The sequence below is a fragment of the Antechinus flavipes genome, chromosome 6 (assembly GCF_016432865.1).
Source record: "Antechinus flavipes isolate AdamAnt ecotype Samford, QLD, Australia chromosome 6, AdamAnt_v2, whole genome shotgun sequence".
Classification (NCBI taxonomy): domain Eukaryota; kingdom Metazoa; phylum Chordata; class Mammalia; order Dasyuromorphia; family Dasyuridae; genus Antechinus; species Antechinus flavipes.
In genome coordinates, this window is record NC_067403.1 from 192980146 (window position 1) to 193000477 (window position 20332).

The window sequence follows — 20332 nt, forward strand, 5'->3', positions numbered from 1 at the left end:
TATTAAACATCTGCTTCTCAGGGAAGTATGAGGAAGACATCAAAACAGAGAAAAAATTATTAAAATTGATTTCTAATTTTTTTATTGTTCCTATTTACTACTTAAGTCGTGGTTCTTTGTCTCTGAATTTAGTTTAGGGTTCAGCTGGTCTGGAATGAGTTAAATTTTAAAATCCAGTTTTCTTACCTCAAGGAATGTAACTGACCTTGAAGAATGTATGTGAACAGAAACGGGGCTTGGCCCTGCTGTCTTTACTCTACCACGCTAAACTTCAAGGATGTCTGCCTTGTTGTCCAAAAAGTCTAGGCTACTATCTCACACCTACACTCATACAATAAGTCCTTCTTCAAGGAGAAGAGAGAGAAGAAGGAGAAGATCACTGCTAGTCCCAAATTTTCAACCAATCCTATTGTTCCCTGTGTCTTAGTTCTTAAATCAGTCATGTTGCCCTCAACTCCATGACATCATCTACACTGATCTGGCCTTTGTTCTGTATTCCTCAAAAGCCTTTATAAGTAAATCTGTCCTCCTTTGGTATTAATGGAGGCAAGCCATTGACACATTTTTATTGATAGTTAGCATGTTTCTACTAATAAATGTTTTCTTGCTCAGAGATCTATCTCAGTTTACCCTTTTGTTAAAATTCATTTGAAACAGAAAGATAATTTTGTCCATTTTACTGATGCAAAAACTAAAAGAAAACAAACATTATGAACAATCTGTTGTTCTTTGCCTTCGTTCTAAAAGAGGACCAGGACATCAGGGAGGTGATGCTATGACATGCAAGTGAATTGAATTTAAGTCAGGGAAGACTGTGCAAAGTCACCTGCCTCACTTTTTTCTCCAGACCATCTGGGTCCAGTGGCAAGATATAAATCAAGATGACTAAAACCAGAATAACCAGAAATCGATTAGCAGCCTGCAGATGAAGCATATGTGTGTACAGATACATTCAGCTTTTACTGAAGAATTCTGGGTCATCATTTCTTGGAGAATATTTCAAGGAATGTCAATGTAAGGACTAATGACATAATGCTGTAGAATGGATAAGATAAAGTAACCTAAATGAAACAATAATTCTCATTTCTATAGCACATAAGGCTTATAAAATCACTTTCTCAAAACAACTATAGTAAGATAGCAAAGCACTCAACCTGAGGTCAAAAAGGTCTGAGTTCAAATGTGACCTCAGACACTTACTAAATGTAAGTCACTTAACCTTGTTTGCCTCATTTTCCTTAATTATAAAATGGGGCTAATAATAGTACTATCTCCCAGGGCTGTTGGAAAGATCAAAAGAAATAATGAGTGTAAAAGTGTTTAGCATAGTGTCTGCTACATAGTAGATGCTATATAAATACTAGCTAGCTAGTATTAGTAGTTACAGCATAAGTAGTAGTGCAAGTGTTATTATCCAAATTACACAGAAAATGGAGGATCAAATAAGTCGGCTGACTTTACTCTAGATTAAGACAGCTAAAGAAATATCAAAGTAAAAACTCCATCTTCTGAATCCAAGGTCAGCACATTTCCCTTCACTCCATAGTTGCTTGTCAAAAAGGTATTATGTTCTGCTATTTAAAAAAAAAAAAACTCAATTACAGTAATGAAAATTCTCTTTGAATAAAGTATCTAAATTAGTCTCATGACACTGTACACAGCTTTCTATCCATCTGAAGATAACACACAAATTATCTTAGATGCTTGTTTTCTGCAACTTCATCTTATTAAGCACAAGGCATTCAAACTTTACCACAAACAAGTGGCAGACTATTGTACTTTGGAGACGGTTAATGATACTGATCTGCCATTGGTAACAAAGACTACTGCAGAGTCTCTGCTATCTCTCTGCTGGGATCTTTTCATAAAGTTTTTTTTTTTATTATTATTCAGGTTCTATTACTTCAGCTTTCCCTCTGAGAAAGAACTGTTTTGACCAAAAATCAAAACAAGCCAGTGCTTGGCAAATATGACAAAGGAACCAGAAAAGGTAGATAAAGTCCAGGATACAGAACAGAGTGTGCATAGGGAAGGAAGTGAGAGTCCTCCATTTTCTGTCCCCAGAAGGACCATATTCTAAGCAGAGGTGACAAACACATAAGTCAAATCAGACTGAATCTGGAAAATATTTACAAAATAAAAATGCAATAGAATACAAACAATGTTAATATGCAGTTTTCTAAGTCAATATGTAGTTCTTAAGATCTCCCATTTCTATTTGAATTTGATTCCATTCCTCTAGAGTATTCTAGGCACCACATTTGAGGAAGGTAATAACAGGAAGCTTATATTCAATGTAAGTAAGCAGAAGGTAAGAGAGCGCCTAGTTACCCTTCATGAATTTATGTCACCTGGCCCAGGTGTACTATATCTACAAATATAAAAGAACTAACAAATGTGATTGGTGAGATGCATCAGTCGTACCTGAAAGATGATGAAAACAAGAGAAGTTCCACCAGAATAGATGATAATTTTGAAAAACATGAAAGAAAATAGTGTCTGTAAACTACTGGCCACTAAGCTCAATTTTAGTTCCTGAGGAAACATTAGAAAGGACCACTAAAGAGAAGGATGGTAGGCATTTAGAAAAGGAAACAGTGATTACAAAGAACCATCATGGCTTCATCAATAACAGGTCATGCCAAATCAAATTTCCCCTTTTTTAATCACTCAATTAGTAAATAAGAACAAATTCTATGAATTTAATTTATCTAGGTTTTAGCAAAATTTTTGATAAAGTACCTCATACTATTCTTATGGAGAAACTAGGGAGATATGGATTAGTAATTAGGAAATTGGATTGATTCAGAAGTAGCTGAACTCAAAGAGCAGTTAACTGTTAATGATCCAATGGAAATGTGGCAGGAAGTCTTCAGGAGAGAAGCACAGAGGTCTGTGCATGGCCCTGAGATGCTTAACATTATGAGTAACTTGGATCAAAGTGTAGATGGCATGCTCACCAAATTTACAGATGCCACAAAACTGGAAGGAGCAGCTAGCATGATGGATCTGACAGAACCGAATAAAATTAGGTTCCCTAAAGAACTTGACAAGCTAGAATCTTGAGTGAATTTAAATTCAATAGGAAAAATGTAAAATCTTAAGTACAAAAATTATCTTCACAAGTACAAGATAAGAAAGGCATGGTTAAATAGTTCTGAGAAAAAAAATCTGAAGAAAATGATAGAGAACCAAAAATTTAATAGCAATCAGCACTGGTGTAGCAGCCCAAAAATCTAATGGGATCTTGGGCTCCACTTTGAGGCATAGCTTCCAGGAATAGGGGAATAGGGAAGTGATAATCCTGTACTATGACCTCATGAGACCTTGCCTAAAATACTATGTGCACTTGGACACTACAGTTTAAGAATATCGATAGGCTGGAAAGTGTCCCAAAGAGGGCAACAGAGATGGTCAAGGGTTTTGAGCCTATGTCTTAGCCTATGTCTTTAATATGAAGAAGGGAAGTCTTTTTATAGGGAAAGAAGATAGCTGGCTTCAAATATTTGAAGGGCTGTTAAGTAAAGGAAGAATAGGACTGGTTTTGTTTGGCCCGGCAGAAACAAAAGCAACGGGTAAAAGCTGCAAAGGGAAAAGACTTGGTATTAGGGAAAACTTCCTAAAAATTAAAGCTACATATAGGTGGAACAGACTGCTTTAAAGGACTTCCCTACTTGAAGGTCTTTAAGCATAGGTTGGATGGCCATTTGTTGGATTTGTTATAGTGGGAATTCCTTCTGTGTATGAGTTGGACCAGACAGCAGTTGAGTTTTAGAACTCTCAAATTCTCTTTTGACGGGAGATAATGAGAGGTCAAGAGAAAACTAGAGAAAATGCTATAGAGATACTACTTAAAGAAACTGAGGATGTTTACCTTTGTTGTTCTTCAAACATTTTTAGTTGTGGCTGACTCTGATCCCATTTGGGGTTTTCTTGGCAAAGATGCTGGGGTGGTTTGCTGTTTCCTTCTGCAATTCATTTTACAGATGAGGAAACTGAGCCAAACAAAGTTAAATTACTTGCTTAGGGTTACACCACTAGTAAGTGTCTAAAGATGAATTCAGGCCCACTCTATTCACTGAATCACTTAGCTGCCCAAATTTAGCTTAGAGAAAATATGACAGTTGTATTCTAGTATTCAGAATATTACTAAGAAGAATGAAAAATTTTCCTCTTGGACTCAAAGAAAACCAAAAGTAACATGGCTGAGCTTGCTTTCAGATAAACTGTTACTGAAACATTCTCCACTTTGTAATTAGGAAGTTAATTTTTAATTTAAGACTTTACATTTATATCTATTAAATACCATCCTATTCATTTCAGCCCAGTGTTCTGGTCTATCTTTGTGAATAATTGATTATCATTCAATATGCTCGCTACTACTTATAGATTTTTTATCATCTATAATTTGACAACTATATCAGCTATACTTTTATTTAAGTGTTGATAAAGAATTTAAACAACTCAGGACCAAGGATAGATCCTTGTGGTATTTCAATAGAGATCTTCAACACTGCCAAAGAAGCATTAATATAAGACTACTAAAATTCTCTAAGTCTTTCTTCCTATTCTTAGTTTCATTGCCACCATCATTTGAAATACGATTCTCAGATATTTCCCACTTTCACTTTCTCTCACCACAATGTGGCCTTAAAAGTATATCTTTGTTATCCTTACTACTCTGTTTATTTAATCCTTCACTTATAAGATATGTGACTTTTTTATGTCACTTCAGCTCTCCATGTTTTAGTTTCCTCATCTGTAAATTTAGAATAATGATATCTCCCAGTCTAACTCAGAAGGATGCTATGAAGAAGAAACAAATTAACAAAATGATTCACAAACAAATCCTATAAAAATTTCAAGTTTTTATTTCTATCAACAAACTGCTGTCTGAGAAAAACAAAATGTATTCTCTGGAAAATCTCCAGTTATCTAGAAAATTTATCAAAGCCTCTTTTAAGATCATAGGACATCCCAAGGAAGTGGGTGCAGACTATGTTTACAAAAGAGAGGCCTATCATAAAGAATGAGATTATAAATAAATTAGAAGAACATCAAATAGTTTACCTCTCAGACTTGTGGAGGAGGAAGGAATTTGTGACCAAAGAAAAACTAGAGATTATTATTGATTACAAAATAGAAAATTTTGATTATATCAAGTTAAAAAGCTTTTGTACAAACAAAACTAATACAGACAAGATTAGAAGGGAAGCAATAAATTGGGAAAACATTTTTACAGTTAAAGGTACTGATAAATGCCTCATTTCCAAAATACATAGAGAATTATCTCTAACTTATAAGAAATCAAGCCATTCTCCAATTGATAAATGGTCAAACAGGCCAATTTTCAGATGATGAAATTGAAACTATTTCTACTCATATGAAAGGGTGTTCCAAATCACTATTGATCAGAGAAATGCAAATTAAGACAACTCTGAGATACCACTATACACCTGTCAGATTGGCTAAGATGACAGGAAAAGATAATGATGAATGTTGGAGGGGATGTGAGAAAACTGGGACACTGATGCATTGTTGGTAGAGTTGTGAATGGATGCAACCATTATGGAGAGCAATTTAGAACAATGCTCAAAAAGTTATCAAATTGTGCATACCCTTTGGTCCAGCAGTGTTATTATTGGACTTATATCCCAAAGAGATCTTAAAGGAGGGAAAGGGACTACATGTGCAAAAGTGTTTGTGGCAGCCCTTTTTGTAATGGCTAGAAACTGGAAATTGAATGGAAAAAAAAAAAGAAATTGAATGGATGAAAGCCATCAATTGGAGAATGGCTGAATAACTTGTGGTATATGAATGCAATGGAATATTATTGTTCTGTAAGAAATGACGAACAGGATGAATACAGAGAAGCTTGGAGAGACTTACATGAACTGATGCTAAGTGAAATGAGCAGAATCATATATACCTCAACAACAATACTATATGAGGATGTATTCTGATGGAAGTGGCTCTCTTCAGCAATGAGAAGATCCAATTTAGTTCCAATTGATCGGTGATGAACAGAATCAGCTACATCCAGAGAAAAAATACTGGGAAATAAATGGGGACTGCTTGCATTTTTGTTTTTCTTCCCAGGCTATTTTTACCTTTCTAAATCTGATTTTTCTTGTGCAACAAGATATGTACACATTTATTGTATTTAAGATATACTTTAACATGTTTAACATGTATAAGACTGCCTGCCAACTAGGGGAGGGTGTGGAGGGAATGAAGGGAAAAGTTGGAACAGAAGTGATTGCAAGGGACAATGCTGAAAAATTATCCATGCATATGTTCTGTCAATAAAAAGCTACTCATATTTTAAAAAAAAGAAAGAAATATGGATAAGTTTAACATATAATATCACAAAATAAAAAAATAAAATAAAATGTTAAAGAAAGTCTAAAAAAGAGAGGCTTATCATAGAAAACCTCTCAATTAAAGTCCTACTCTATTTCCAAAACAATATAAAGCAAACTCAATATACAATATATAGGAATTCATTAGTCTCAGGGCCAAATTCTACTGTGGAGGGCAAGGTAAGAATTAAAGGGAAAGGAACTAACTTACTGATATCATCCAGTAACACTCCAAGTAACTCTTGATTTATTTGCTATTACTCCCTCTTACTCACTACTAGTTATCCCTGATCTCATCCTGCCCCACAAGTATTTATACAGATCATCTCCCATGCCAAAAATTAACTCACTCATCATCTATACCTTTGGGAATCTTTGTTTCTGTCAAAGTTAAGTTCAGGTATGCTCTCCTTCAATAGGAGAAGACTGAACGTTGAATTCTGGGAAAAGTAAATTGGTCAGTTGGGCAAGACTATAATGGTGATGAGGTGTAACATGAAATGCAATAAGTCTGAAGAGGTTAGTGGAAGCCTTATCATGGAGTTTCCTTAAACAACCTGACATTTTATCATAGAAGCATTAGGGAGTCACTGGAAACTTTTCAGCTGAGGACTGACATGACCACATCTATCAGCATGAATAATTATTCTGGTAGCATTGTGAAGGATAGATCGGAGGAGGGGAGAGAATGGAGTCTCTTGTACTGAAATAGTCCAGGTGGGTGGCAATGGGGACTCATCATAAGATAGATGCAATAGCAATACATAGGAGAAGACAATCAAGATTACTGTGTAGGTAGAAACAACAGGACTTAATAACTGACTGCATATGACAGATGAGATAGACAAAAGAAGTTTTCTAGAATCTGAAAGGCTGTCCAGCGGAAGAGGGGATAGATTTGTTCTTTTTAGATCTAGTCAGGCAGAGCCAGGATAGAAGTTATAATGAGACAAATTAAGACTTAATGTAAGGAAAAACATTCTAAAAATTATAGAACTGTACAAAAATGAAATGTACTGCCTCGATGTATATCGATTTCCTCCCCACTTGAGGTCCCTGAGCAAAAGCTGGACGACCCCTGTTGGGTATGCCATAGAGAGGATTCTTGTTCAGATATAGGTGGGAATAGATACTCTCTGAGGTCCCTTTCATTTCTGAGATTCCATAATCAGCTGAAGGCACAGGTCTAGAATTAAGAAAAGAGGTCAGATCTAGAAACAGATTTGTGAGTCGTGTGTCAACATGATGCCATGAAAGTAAATGAGATCACCAAGGAAGAGAGCATCTTGGGAGAAAAGAAAGACAAGGACCCATTCTTGGAGAGCACTGATGTTAAGGGTTCAAGAAGAGGAGAAGGAACCAAAGAAACCACAGTTAGAGAAGTTAAAGATATGGAATCTGAAGATCAAACATCCATTAAAAAGGTATAGACAGAAGTACCAAATGCTACAGAGAATTCAAAGATTTAGATAATAGGACAGAAATGGTAACCTTAAAGGGAAAAAATTTTAGGAGATCAAAAGAGACAGAAGCTTAACTGGCAGTTAAGTTAAGAGCAAGCATTTTTTAAGTGGACATTTCACTTGTATGCTAACTTTCTCAGGAGAATTAGCAATGAAAGGGAAGGGAGAAAGAGCGAGAGCAGCAGCTAGCCAGCACAAGAAGGTCAATGTAAAGGTTTTTCAGATTAGGAAAGAATAGGCATGTTCATGAGCAAATGAAAGCAGTAGCAGAGAAGGGGAGATTGAAAATGCAAGGGTGAAAAGACCCCTGAGAAGAAAGCAGAGATGGGATTTAAGGGCACAAATAGAAATTAACCAGCAAAGACATTTTGTTCAGGTGTAATAAGTAGGATAAGTATCATATTTCACTACCTTAGGTTTTAGTTTTTCATCTATAAAAAAGATAGTTGGACTAGATGCTATGTGAGATATCTTCTGGATTTAAATTCATGATCCAATAGTCAAAAATTTAAATCATGAGAAGAGAGGAGGTGATTGTGTTAAAAAAAAAATGTCAAGGACTTGTGGGATGGGGCAGTCTGAGAAAGTTGCTATCGAATGGCAACAATTTTCTCTCTGAAGTAGGAAGCTAGTGAATGTGGTGGAGTATTGTGTACAACTGACAGCAAGAAAAAAGGCAAAAGTTTGAAATAGTTGCCATGCAAGTTGTGAATAAGGATACAGTTGGAAGATTGTCAAGCAGCAGTTTAACTTCAATCACAATCTTGTGCCCACATGTTTTTAGTGAATTCAAGTGACTCTTCCCATCAACAGACATCAGTTCTAGAGAAGAATCAGGGTGGGAAATGGATAATGGCACATTTCCTGGGGATGAGGGCATGTAGATTGGAAATGTCAGCAGGAAGGTCAGATAAACTAATAAAGCAGGGAACACCTGCATGTAGTCACAAAATGGCACTGGCTCACCTGGCACCATTCACTGGCTAGCCATCAGCCTAAAGAAATGACAAGCCCACTTATGATATTAAAGTACCAGAGAGTTTCTTAAGAACTCGGAGATTATCTGAATATATCTAGACAGATGTTTCATCTCGTTTTAATTATACTTCTGCTTAGAGAAAAGAAAGATTCTACAATTGACCAATTCTGTCAAGCTGTATGATTTTGCTTAATAGGAAAAAAAAGAAAACAAGCAAAGAAGCTTCATCTGTTGATATGAAAGACACTTTGCATTGAGGAAAATCTTAATGTGATTTCTTATAAGTACTGGCTGGCACTAAGCCACTAAAAGTCAGGAACGATAAACACTGAAACATATGAGCTATTCTTCCATTGGGATCTATTTATGAAGCTTTTATTCAAGTTCTGTTATTACACCTCTTTCCAGACATTCAACTGGGGGAAAAGAATTGTTCTAAGCTAAAACAAGACAGGATTAACAATTTTGAAGCTGCCACCCAAATTAATACAATCCTAAAGTGTTTTAAGAGAAGCAATCAGTCTAGAAAAAGAGATGATATAAGTCTTGGAAGGAGGATTGATTTTTCAGGTCACGGTTCGAATTCTAACTCTGATACTCCTTTCTTACAGGATTTGAGCATGTCAGTGACTAGTTAGACTACAGCCAGAAAAACTAAGAACATACCTTACAGTGATAGCCTAAAGAAACTGAGGGTCCAGAAGAAGAGGTTCTTTATTAAGAGGTTTTTAATAAAAATCAGTTCCCATAACTATAGTGCTTTAATATTTACAAAGTATGACAACAATCCCATGACACAGATATATGTCATTTGTTATATGTCATATGTCAAGGATTGTTATCAATATTCTACAGATGAAGATTCAGTGTCAGCAAAGTTAAGACCTTGCCCAGAACCACATACCCAATAAGGGTCACGAATAAGAGTAACAGTTGAAGCAAAGGCTCAAACCAATATTTCCTTACTCAAAGTCCAGAACTATTTCTATCATGCTGTGTTTCTAATAATTTTTCAGTAGTGGTCAGCCTGATCCTATCCCTGAAATGAATCAGAAATCTGAAATTTTCCAAACTGGCTATACCAACACCACCCACCAATCACTGGATAATCCAATATTCCATATTTCTTCTCTTTGGGTTGTGTATTTCTGTCTATAGAGAAAGACAGATGAACATATTTGGTTTAACCATATTAGATCACCAGTTTTAAAAGTAATGTGACCATTTCCATGGTCATTTGTTTAAAAGTTTGCATACTACAATTCATCATTTCAAAACTGGGCAAAATGCCCAAATGCATCTTTGGGATTCTGAGCTTTCACCTTCATTAGTTACTTAGCAACAATAGGCTAGCAGAATACATTTGATTCTTCTCCAAACCATCTTTTTGGGAAACAAGGGGAAATATGTTACTTCATCTTCCTGTCTGTCAAATAGAACCCATCTAATCTGCTAAATCTGTCCTCAGATGATCAGACTGAATACAAATGAAATGTGAGGTGCATGTGCTCTCAATAGAGAGAGGTGGAATATGTTTAAATCATAAAATCCTGGAGTTGGAAAGGACCTCAAGAGACCCCAGAACATCAGAATTGGAAAAGGTTCTTAGATATTATCTCATCCAAGCTCTTGGTTTCACAGATGAAAGAATTGAGATCCACAGAGATACAATGCCTCCCCCAAGACAAGCCAGTGACTTTTGTGAAATTCTTACTGTTAGGAAATTGCTGCAGAAATGATGTAAAATCTTCCCATACCAACTCAGCCCATCACTTCCTACACTACCTTTTCCACATTTCCCTAGCAACCTTCTCACATTGATAACCATCTGTCTATCCTATAGCCTTCCCCTCCAGTAGTCGAGTTATTCTCCAAAACACCCTTATGAAGACACATCCACATCACCTATCCTCACTTCAAACTCTGATCAGTCTATAAATTTCTGAACTACTTCTCTACCTTGCCCTCTTGTAAATATCTTCCCTCCCATAACTTTCCTCTATTTATTTCCCTTTTGTATGAGGTCTTCACTAAATAAAACATAAGTTTCTTGAGGGTAATGAATGTCCTTTGCTGTTGTGATCATGTTGTTTATTATATACACAATGACTTAAAAGGAACTGAATTAATGCTCCCGTAAAAAAATATTTGTTTATAACCATACATAGCCTTCCTTTAGTAACCCTTATACAACTTTGGGCAGGCTGTGAGGGGATGGGTCCTGTTTTTTTTCCAAATAATGTCTTTTTGCTTCTATTTGTACTTCTAGAGCATAGCACAATGCCTAGTACTAAACATTTAATAAATATTTTTTCTCCCAATAACTTTTCCACATTGGTATGAATTCTGTATTCTGGCAGCTCACATTCCTATATCTTGATCAAATTTCCAAAACATTGTCCTCATAACAATACTCTGTTAAGTATATTAACAGCCTATTATTAATCTAGATAAGAGACAACTTTAGAGAACATGAGAACTATCTTCAACTATCTGAAAATGCGACATGATTAAAAAGGAATGGGTTTGTGCTAAACCTAAGTAACTAAACTAGCATCAATGGGCACCAGTTACAAAAAGATAGATTCTGGGCTCAACCTAAAGGAGAATTTCTCGTTATAATCAGTGGACAAAGCATCCTTGGGAAGCAGTCATCACTGGTAAGCTTCTAGTGAAGGCTAGATGAAAACTTATCTGGGCTACAACAGTAGAGAAGATTTTTATTTGAGTAAGAGTTGGACTAATTGACCTCCAAGTGTCTAATTTTCTGTGATTTCATGAAGAGATAGCAATTCAATGAGAGCTAATAAACAAAGGGAATTAACCTAACTATATCACAATAATGACCAGAAGATGTGAACAATTAATTGTCAAAGAAATTGCAAAAAGTTAACAACTAATTACTGATCTTAAGAGGAATGAGAATCAAAGCAACTCTAAGAGTTTGCCTCACAAATAGCAAAGTGGAAAAAGTAAAAAGAAATGAAAATAGTCAATGGTAAAGAGGTTGTGAAAGTTAGGCACACTAATTTATTGATTAATGGGGGAGATATAAATTAATTTAATCATTCTGAAAAGCAATTTGGAAGTATGCTAAGAAGGTGACTAAAATGTCCATACCAAAGAACCCATTACTAGCACATAGACCAAGGAAATCAAAGATAGGTCTCATATACACAAAAAAGACTCACAATTGTACTTTTTGAAATAAAAAAAAATTGTAAACAAAGTAGATGTCCATGGATTGAAGATTGGCTAAACAATCTGACAAGTGAATGTAAAAGAATATCACTGTACCATAAGAAAAAAAAGCAAATATCAAGTAAACAGAGAAGCACTGGGAAGACTTAAATGAATTAATAAAAAGTAAAGCAAGCAGAAGTAAGAAACAATATAACCAACTATAATCATGTAAGTGGAAAGAACAACAAAAAGAAACTAAAAATGCAAAAGCTCCAAATCATGTAAGAATGTATCTATGGTGTGAAAAGAGAAGATACTTCCACCAACTCTTTTGTTGAGGGGTGGGGAGAAAGGATCAGCCCATTGCGATGCAGCAATTATTGTCATTTTTTTTCCAGTGAAAAGATTGGTTTTGCTGATTTTTTTCTTCTTTTTTCTTTAAAAAATCTTTGGTTTGTGGAATGACTCTGAGAGAGAAGAGGAAGAAGAATATGTAAGGAAATTCAGGTAATATGAAAACTTAGATGGCAATAAATATTTATTTTAAAAGAGCACTGTTATCCCTTCTACACTGCAACTTTCCATATCACAGCTTCAATATATTGCAGGTTATCATAAGAAATTAAATGGGAGTTTGGGGAGACTTTTGTAGAAGTCACAGATGATACACAAAGACCAGCAAACATGACAGAAAAAGCTTAGAAACTCAGAAATGCATAAAATATAAGTTTAATATTGTGTAATATCTTCTCTGCAACAAAGAGTCAAAAAACTTCTACAGTGATTTTCCAAATTGTGGTGGTGCCGTGCCCTTAATTCTGATGATATTAAGGGATAACCATGGCACAAGAAGATAGACTATAAACTGAAGTATGGAGTTGTGTTGGATGCTAGCCTCAGTTCTGCCATCGATTAACTAGCTGTGGGCAAGTTGCTTCATCAAATGTCAAAAAGCAAGTTGTATTAATTTATTTCTAGGGTCCTCTAAGATACATTTAACCATAAAATATAACTAGAATTTCAGGGTTGAAAGTACCATAGAATTTGAAACTAAGGAAAATCCTAAGAGATTTATCTAGTCCAATTTTCTCAATTTATAGAAGAAACTGAGAGATAAAGAGAAATAATTTGCCCCAAATTATATAGTGAATTAAAAGGATGTGCCAAGACTAGAGCCCAAATGCCCAGATTCCCCTCCCTCAGTGATCCACAGCATGCACAGTTTCCCAGGGACATTAAATCCAAATGACATATTCAATTAAGTGCAGTGCCATTTAGATAACCATCTTATGTAAGAACAGGTCACAAGACATTCCTAGTGGCAGACAATTCTAGGGCTGGAAACTTCTCTTCAGACACCTTAGCACCATCCTTTGCAAAAGGGCAGGGAGCTGGAGGACAATCCCACTGCAGAATGCTTTGCCAATGATTTATAAAAGTGTTTACATCCTAGTGCTGGTGTCTTGGGAACAGTGAATGCAGCTGGTTCAGTAACATTCAGCAGAATGGGGGTGGATTTATAGGCAAACACAGATTGAGAGGCACACAGTATATGCTGAGCTTAGCACCCAATGTGAGAGATGATGTCAAAGCTAAGCAAAGGTAGAAAAGGACCTTCAATCTTCCAAATAAGTGTCCAAGGATGGGATAGCATTCTTGCAACTGGAAAAAAAGGAGACCACCTATACCCAGTAGCAATTTTAAATTCTAAAGTACAAGCAAAGGCTAGCAGGCAGGAAAAGTCACATATTAACCTTCAGTAAGTATAGAATATAAAGAGAGCCCTAAATGTGGTCCTCACTACCCTGTGCCAGCCAGCGTCACTCCCAACAGAGACCCAGCCATGACACGATAAAAATAATTCATGGATCTGTGACACTTTAAACTTTAGAAACTCCCCCTTTTCCAACACTCTTGTGCGGGAGATAATTAATTATCAAGCAATTATTAATTACCTACTACATACTAGGCACTGTGCTTGGCACTGAAGCTACAGAAACAAAATGAAACAATCCTGAATTCAAGAAATTTACATTCTCTTAGGGATGATAACACTTAAGAATATCATAGGTCATACTTATACCAACCCCCATATTGAACTCGTATTGGTGATTTCAAAAAGAATGGAAGCAATTTGTCTCTGCAACATTGTGTAGGAATAAGAGACCTGGAAGTCTCTTCTGCAACTTTTGAATTGTATGACCTTATTAAAGTCACTTTTCCTCACTTTCCCAAAGCTTAAAATATGTCACAAAGAAAACAGAACTGAGCTGGTTGTCAGATCTAGATGTGACCACTATTATGTCAATTATTTCTCTCAGCTCCAGTCTCCGCATCTGTGAAATGAGGCATTTGGACTACATGATATCCAGGGAAGCTATTTGGGCAATTAAAAGGTAAAGTAGATAATGTCAGGAAGTCAGAAAGACTCATCTTCCTGAGTTCAACTCTAGGTTAGACACCAGCTGTATGACTCTAAGCAAGTCATTTAACCCTGTTTGTCTCAGTTTTCTCATCTGTAAAATGAGCTGGAGAAGGAAATGGAAAAGCACTCCAATATCTTTGCCAAGAAAACTCCAAATGGGCCACAAAGGTTCAGATATAATTAAAACAAATGAAAAATAACAAATGATTCTAACTTCTGTTCCTTGCTGCTGGGGTTCTCAAAGCCTTCAAGTTTATTGAGTGTCTACCATATGCAAAAATTAAAATATACTAGAATTCAAGGAAGCAGACAAAAGGCAAAGAGATTTCACCCTAAGTAGCAGGGTCTGATAAAAACATCCTGGTTTCAGGCTTGGGAATCCCAGGTTTAAGTCTGGAACCAAGCCCCTTATTTGAATACTAATGAACAAGTTTGCTTCCTCTCTATAGATATCAGTTTTCTTTTCCATAAAATAGAGATAAACCTCATTCTATAGACTTCTACGCCTGGTCCTCAGGAAGCTTCTCACCCTGAAGACAGCTCTGCCCTTAGGCTCTCTGTTCTGATTGGTGAATCTCTGGACTATGTCCCATGAGGTAGTCAAACTATATGCATTTCACTCCCCTGTTTACTCTTATTTCCAGATTTCTTTTCTTCCTTACCAGCATCTTTTCTTATTCTGCACCCTCACCTTTCACCTCCCGAATCTTCAGTGGCTGTCTCCCATGTCTGGAATTCTCTCCCTCCTTTTGGCCACCTCCTAGTTTCTCTCAAGACTCAAACAAACTCACTTTCTATAAGAAGTTTTTCCTGGTTCCCCCAAATACCGATTTCTAGGATCCAACAATGCTGTGAATCCTGTCCTGTGGAATCTCTATATCTTTGTATACTCCATCCCAAAAGCCTGGGAGTAAGTGATCTCTCCCTTCTTTATAGCATCAAGTCCTTTTCCCTCTTGCCAGAATTATTTGGATGCATATGGTTCTATCCATTGACTAATAACTCTCTTGAAGAGAGGGTATGTGTTACATGTGTCTGTATCCTCAGCATGTGGCATAAGATCTTGCATTAAAATCAAATCACAGGATTTAAAGTGAAAAGTTTTAGAAGTCATCTGGATCAATTTGTTGTTCATTTGAAAAGATAAAATAAACAAAAAGGGAGTATAAATGAGCTGACAAAGGTCACACAGGTAATAAATTATCAGAGGTAGAACTTGAACTCAGATCCTCTGATTCCAGTCAGTGTTTGGTACACTATACCCTTCATAGTAGGCACTAAATAAATACTTATTGGAATTTAAAATTTTAAATGAAATTAATTTGATTGTAATGTTGAGCAGTTATTTGAATTTTGTATTGGTACTTGACTTAGAAAGTAGGGAGAAAATTGGACTTAAAGGATCTAACTGGACAAGATGATCTCAGGTCTCTTATAATTCTAAATTCTATAAACTCCTTGAGATTATAGGTTAGAACTTGAATTTCTTTTGTCTGTCTCTAAGTGGCCAACATGGTATAAGCCCTTACTTAATAAATGATGGGACATTGCTGATGTGAGAAGAAATGGGCTGGACTGTTTCCCTAGTGATGAGTGAACAACAATGACATAAACTACAAAAAAAGATGGCCAATGTATGTTTAATAATTTCATTTGCAAAGAAACAACCAAATATACAGCTGTTCTCTAGTGCCATATATCCCACACTAGACTTCATGGAACTACTGTGGTCTAAAAACCATAGATCAAGAGTTGAGTTAATTTTGGAAAGTAGTGAAGTCAAGCTGTGTCATTTTATAGATGAGGAAACTAAGTCAACTCACCCAGCTAGAATACAGCAAAGCTGGGATTCAAACATAGATCCTCTGATTCCAATTCTCCTGCTTTCCCTATTGCTGTGTAGTAGCCTTCTTCCACAAAGCATAAATTGTGATGGTGGACTGGCAGAAACAACAAACCCTTTTTGCCTATAATGGCCCATGACTGCCAAGCTCAGGTGCAGCTGAATTTGGATGCCATGTCAGTTGATACAAGCAAAGAAACTCATAATATCTCATGCCTCCAACGCTTATTTTTGTTAATGCAGCCAAAGACAAGAGTCAGAATGGAGTTGGGACAACAAAGTTATGCCCCAGAATACCTTGAAGAGTCACAGTTTTTCAGTTTAGCCTTGTTGACCCTTCAGTACCTGCTCCAGCTTCAAACTAGTGGTAGAGTAGCTCAGAAGCTTACTTAAGAAATTGGAGGTGGAGCTCCTTGTACCTCCACCCCCAAAAGCTATTTTCAGCCTCTCACCTCAGAAGCTAAAATTAGAAGTGAATGATGAAGTTACAGTCAGGACCCTGAAGAACTTCTCGGGAGTTCCATATTGCTAGTGTCTACCCATCTATGCCTCTTATTCCTATAGCCTAAGATAACTCCCATCCTCTCATTTTACAGAAAAGAAAACTGAGGCCAAGAGCTTGAGATACAAATCTAAAGTCATGTGAGCTAAAAAAGGACCCAAACTCAGCTTAATTCCCAAACTGGTCCCCTTCTCCTGTCTTATCTGCTCATTCCCACTAAGTATCCTGTGAACCTCCATAAGAAGTTAAAGGAAGCTGTCTGGAGAAAAGAGTTTATGCTCTGCTAGAAAAGATTTCAAGAATACAAGGACATCTCTATGCCACAGGGAAGAATCTCCTCAGAAAATATGTTCTTTGAACTAAAGGAAGGACAAAGAATTACATTAATTTAGTATCTGAATCTTCTAAGAGAAGAGATAGGATTCAGTAGCATCCGTGGGACAAGAATGATAACTTGCAAACAAAACAAGAAAAAAACAAAAATAGTCACACTAGAAACATAGTATTCCCTTGTTTAAATCATCCCAAAAATCTAAGAATGAATAATCTTAAAATGTAAAATAAATTTTACATATATGCCTATATAAAGAAATTCATATACAGTCGAATCTTTGTTAATCAATCAAGGGGCAGAAAACAGAAGGAAACCCAACAAGTAGATAATCCAAGTATTATATATATCTTTGACTATGTAATATGTTTTTGCACTTGAGATGCACCCCTGTTGTGCTGATTTTCTGGAACTTCATTCCAAGCAGAAGACACAAAACTAATTGTGAACTCCTAACTCCCAAGATGCTAAAAATTCACTCTCCTGCTGTGTTCCACTCCTGACACCTGCTCTTAGGTAGGAAATGATCAGGCATCTTTCAGTAGATACAGGGATGTGGGGCTTCTCTCTACCCCACCTACCTTTCCTGCCAAAATGAAGTATTCTGATTTCTCTGTATAAAAGTAAAGAAAGGGAAGTAAGTGTGTATGTATCACTGACAAGTCAACAATGTCCATAAAACAAATATCTAAGTTGGTGTTGATTGCCCAATAAATCAAAAAGCAAAATTTTCTGGGGGAAAAAAATCTCTCCTCTACCACCTCTCACCCCAAATAACCAAGATTTGACTATATTCCTGCCTCAGCATTGTGCTCTTGAAAAATCCAGTTCATCAAAAAGTAATTAACAGTATCAAGGAACCTATTCAGAAATTCTAAGTGGATAAAAAATTTATTCCATGACCCTTTCATACTTACAGTACCCACACCTGGTCCCGCCTTCAAAGATGAAGCCATTTGGCACAGCCCCATAACGCCGCAGGTCAGAGAGCTTCCATTGACCCATGACAGCAGGAGGAATGTCTTTAGCCAGCACCAGAATATCATTGCAGAGGTGAAGAGTAGCCAATCCACTTTCCAGCTTGGTACCTGGTGCCACGGCCACATGAAATCTGTGAACTATTGGGAAGGGATAAGGATGAAGGAAGGGGGAAAAAAGATTCACCCCCAAAAAATAGATCATGCCTTCCTCCAAACCATGCAATTTGTTAAGAATATCAAATTTCACATCTCTATAGAATTTTTTAATTTGAAAAGCACTTTTATTATAACAGCCCTGATAGGCAAATAGGGCAGGTGCATTTATCATTTATTTTACAAATGAGCCTGAGAAATGATGGGATTTGCCCAAGCTCACTAGACTAGACTAGAATGACTAGAATGCTACAAAGCCAAGACTGGAACCTGTGACTGCTAATCCTGAGGTCCAGTGTTCTTCCCACATGTTATTTGTGAGGCACATAAAATCTTACACAGGATTTAGAAAGATTGGCAGCTCTGAAGTTCTTGTGCTTGCCTGGAATGTCAGCTTCTCCTTCCATATCCAAATTTTACTCATCCTTCATGGCTCGCCTCTGGTTCCAACTCTTCTGCAACCAACCACTAAACTCATATAAATTGCCTATTTCTCTCTATTAGTAAGACTTGGGCTAGGTTCCCTCTAACACTGGGACTCAAATAAGAGGTGAGGAAAAATGGATAAGCTTCACATAGATATTCCTGGTACAGAGGGAAAAGCAGGGAAACAGGGTACATAGCTTACCCATTGGGTCATATGCCTGGGGACAGCTGTGGTGAACTTCATAACCTTCTAATGACTCAGAGGAGAACAAGTAGAAGACCTGATAAAACCATAGCCCATTTTTGGAGGAGGTATTCCATTATTAAGTGATGAAAGTTTCCTAAAAGCCATTCACTGATACTATACATTTTCTAACCACTTGGCAATTAATGAAGAAATAGAAAACAAGAAATGAAGAATGGCTTTTGGGGCTGGCAAATAGAATGGAGCAACTCCCTGGAATCAAGAATTTTATATAAATACACATATATGTATATATAAATAAATTACACATAATTATATGTGTTATTATATATTATTTATATTACATATATAACAGTTATTATTTATTGTTGTATCATTGTTTTATGTATACATTTTATACATATACATATATTTAATTTTTAGACCAAAGAATTAAGATAATTGGATTATAGTTCCCTTCATTGCAGTACCATATGAAGTCTCATAAATGAACGGGGGGGAGGGGTTGCAAATTTATGGTTTATTATCAGTAAATGTTTGACTTGTATACCTATTTTATAGACCCCTATATCTGAGATCACATAAAAATTTCTTGAGTGAAAAGGGATAGCACGTGGGGAAAGTTTAAGAAGCTTTGTCTGACTCAGTAGATAAAGTATTGGTCTGGAGTCAAGAAGACCCAAGTTCAAATGTGATATCAGATACTGACTTTGTGGGCAAGGCACTTCCCCTCATGTTTAGCTCCATTTCCTCATCTGTTTATTGAGGATAATAATAGCAACTGCTATTCTTGCAAAGGTAAACTGAGATAATATTTGAAAAGTGCTTAGCACAGTGCTTGACACATAGAAAATGCCAAATAAATGTAAACTAGCTCAATGGCTCATGGTACCTGACATTGGGCATACCAGTTCCACAGAGCTTTCCATAAGAGAACTGGAACATATATTCTCTAAGGTCCCTTTCAGCTTTGGCATTGTGTTTCATGTTATGAAGACGAATACCAGTCTCCAAGATTCTACAACTCAAACAGTACTCCTATAGTATTATATAGAGTACTGGGAGTATTTATATAGAGTACTTCAAGAACCCTTTCATTATGAAGGTCAAGATCAACTTTAGCTCACTTGAAGACAAATAATGTTCAACTCTAAATTGTTACTATCCAAAAGAATGAAGTGCTGTAATCTCCGTAAAGGACAGCTCAGTGAAAGCATTTGTCTCTGTGACTTTAGTAATCTGCTTTCCAGTTAGTCTACATACTAAGTTTCCTCCCCACTCCTTCCTCCTCTGATGACTAGGGGAGAAAGATGCATTATTGGAAAGTGGAAGAAACATCACATTAGATGATAAGAGAAAGTTCCAGTCTTGACATCCTCACTATGACCTTTGATAAATCACTCCCCATATCTGGGTGTCACTTCTTTTTCTATAAAATTGGAATGGCTAGATTCTTCCAGGTCTGATATTTCATGTCCCA

At 36.4% G+C, this 20332-nt stretch overlaps 1 protein-coding gene across 2 annotated transcripts in view; it reads right to left on the minus strand.

The window, feature by feature from the left end:
- The window catches only part of DOK7 (docking protein 7), a 116105-nt gene that overhangs the window by 77393 nt on the left and 18380 nt on the right, over nucleotides 1-20332 (minus strand). For both annotated transcript variants that reach the window (XR_007948123.1, XM_051964990.1), the window contains exon 4: nucleotides 18006-18206. Coding sequence is in view for 1 of the 2 variants with exons in the window: in XM_051964990.1 (XP_051820950.1) it covers nucleotides 18006-18206 (201 nt within the window). In the remaining variant the exon portion in view is untranslated. The remainder of the gene's footprint in view (nucleotides 1-18005; nucleotides 18207-20332) is intronic.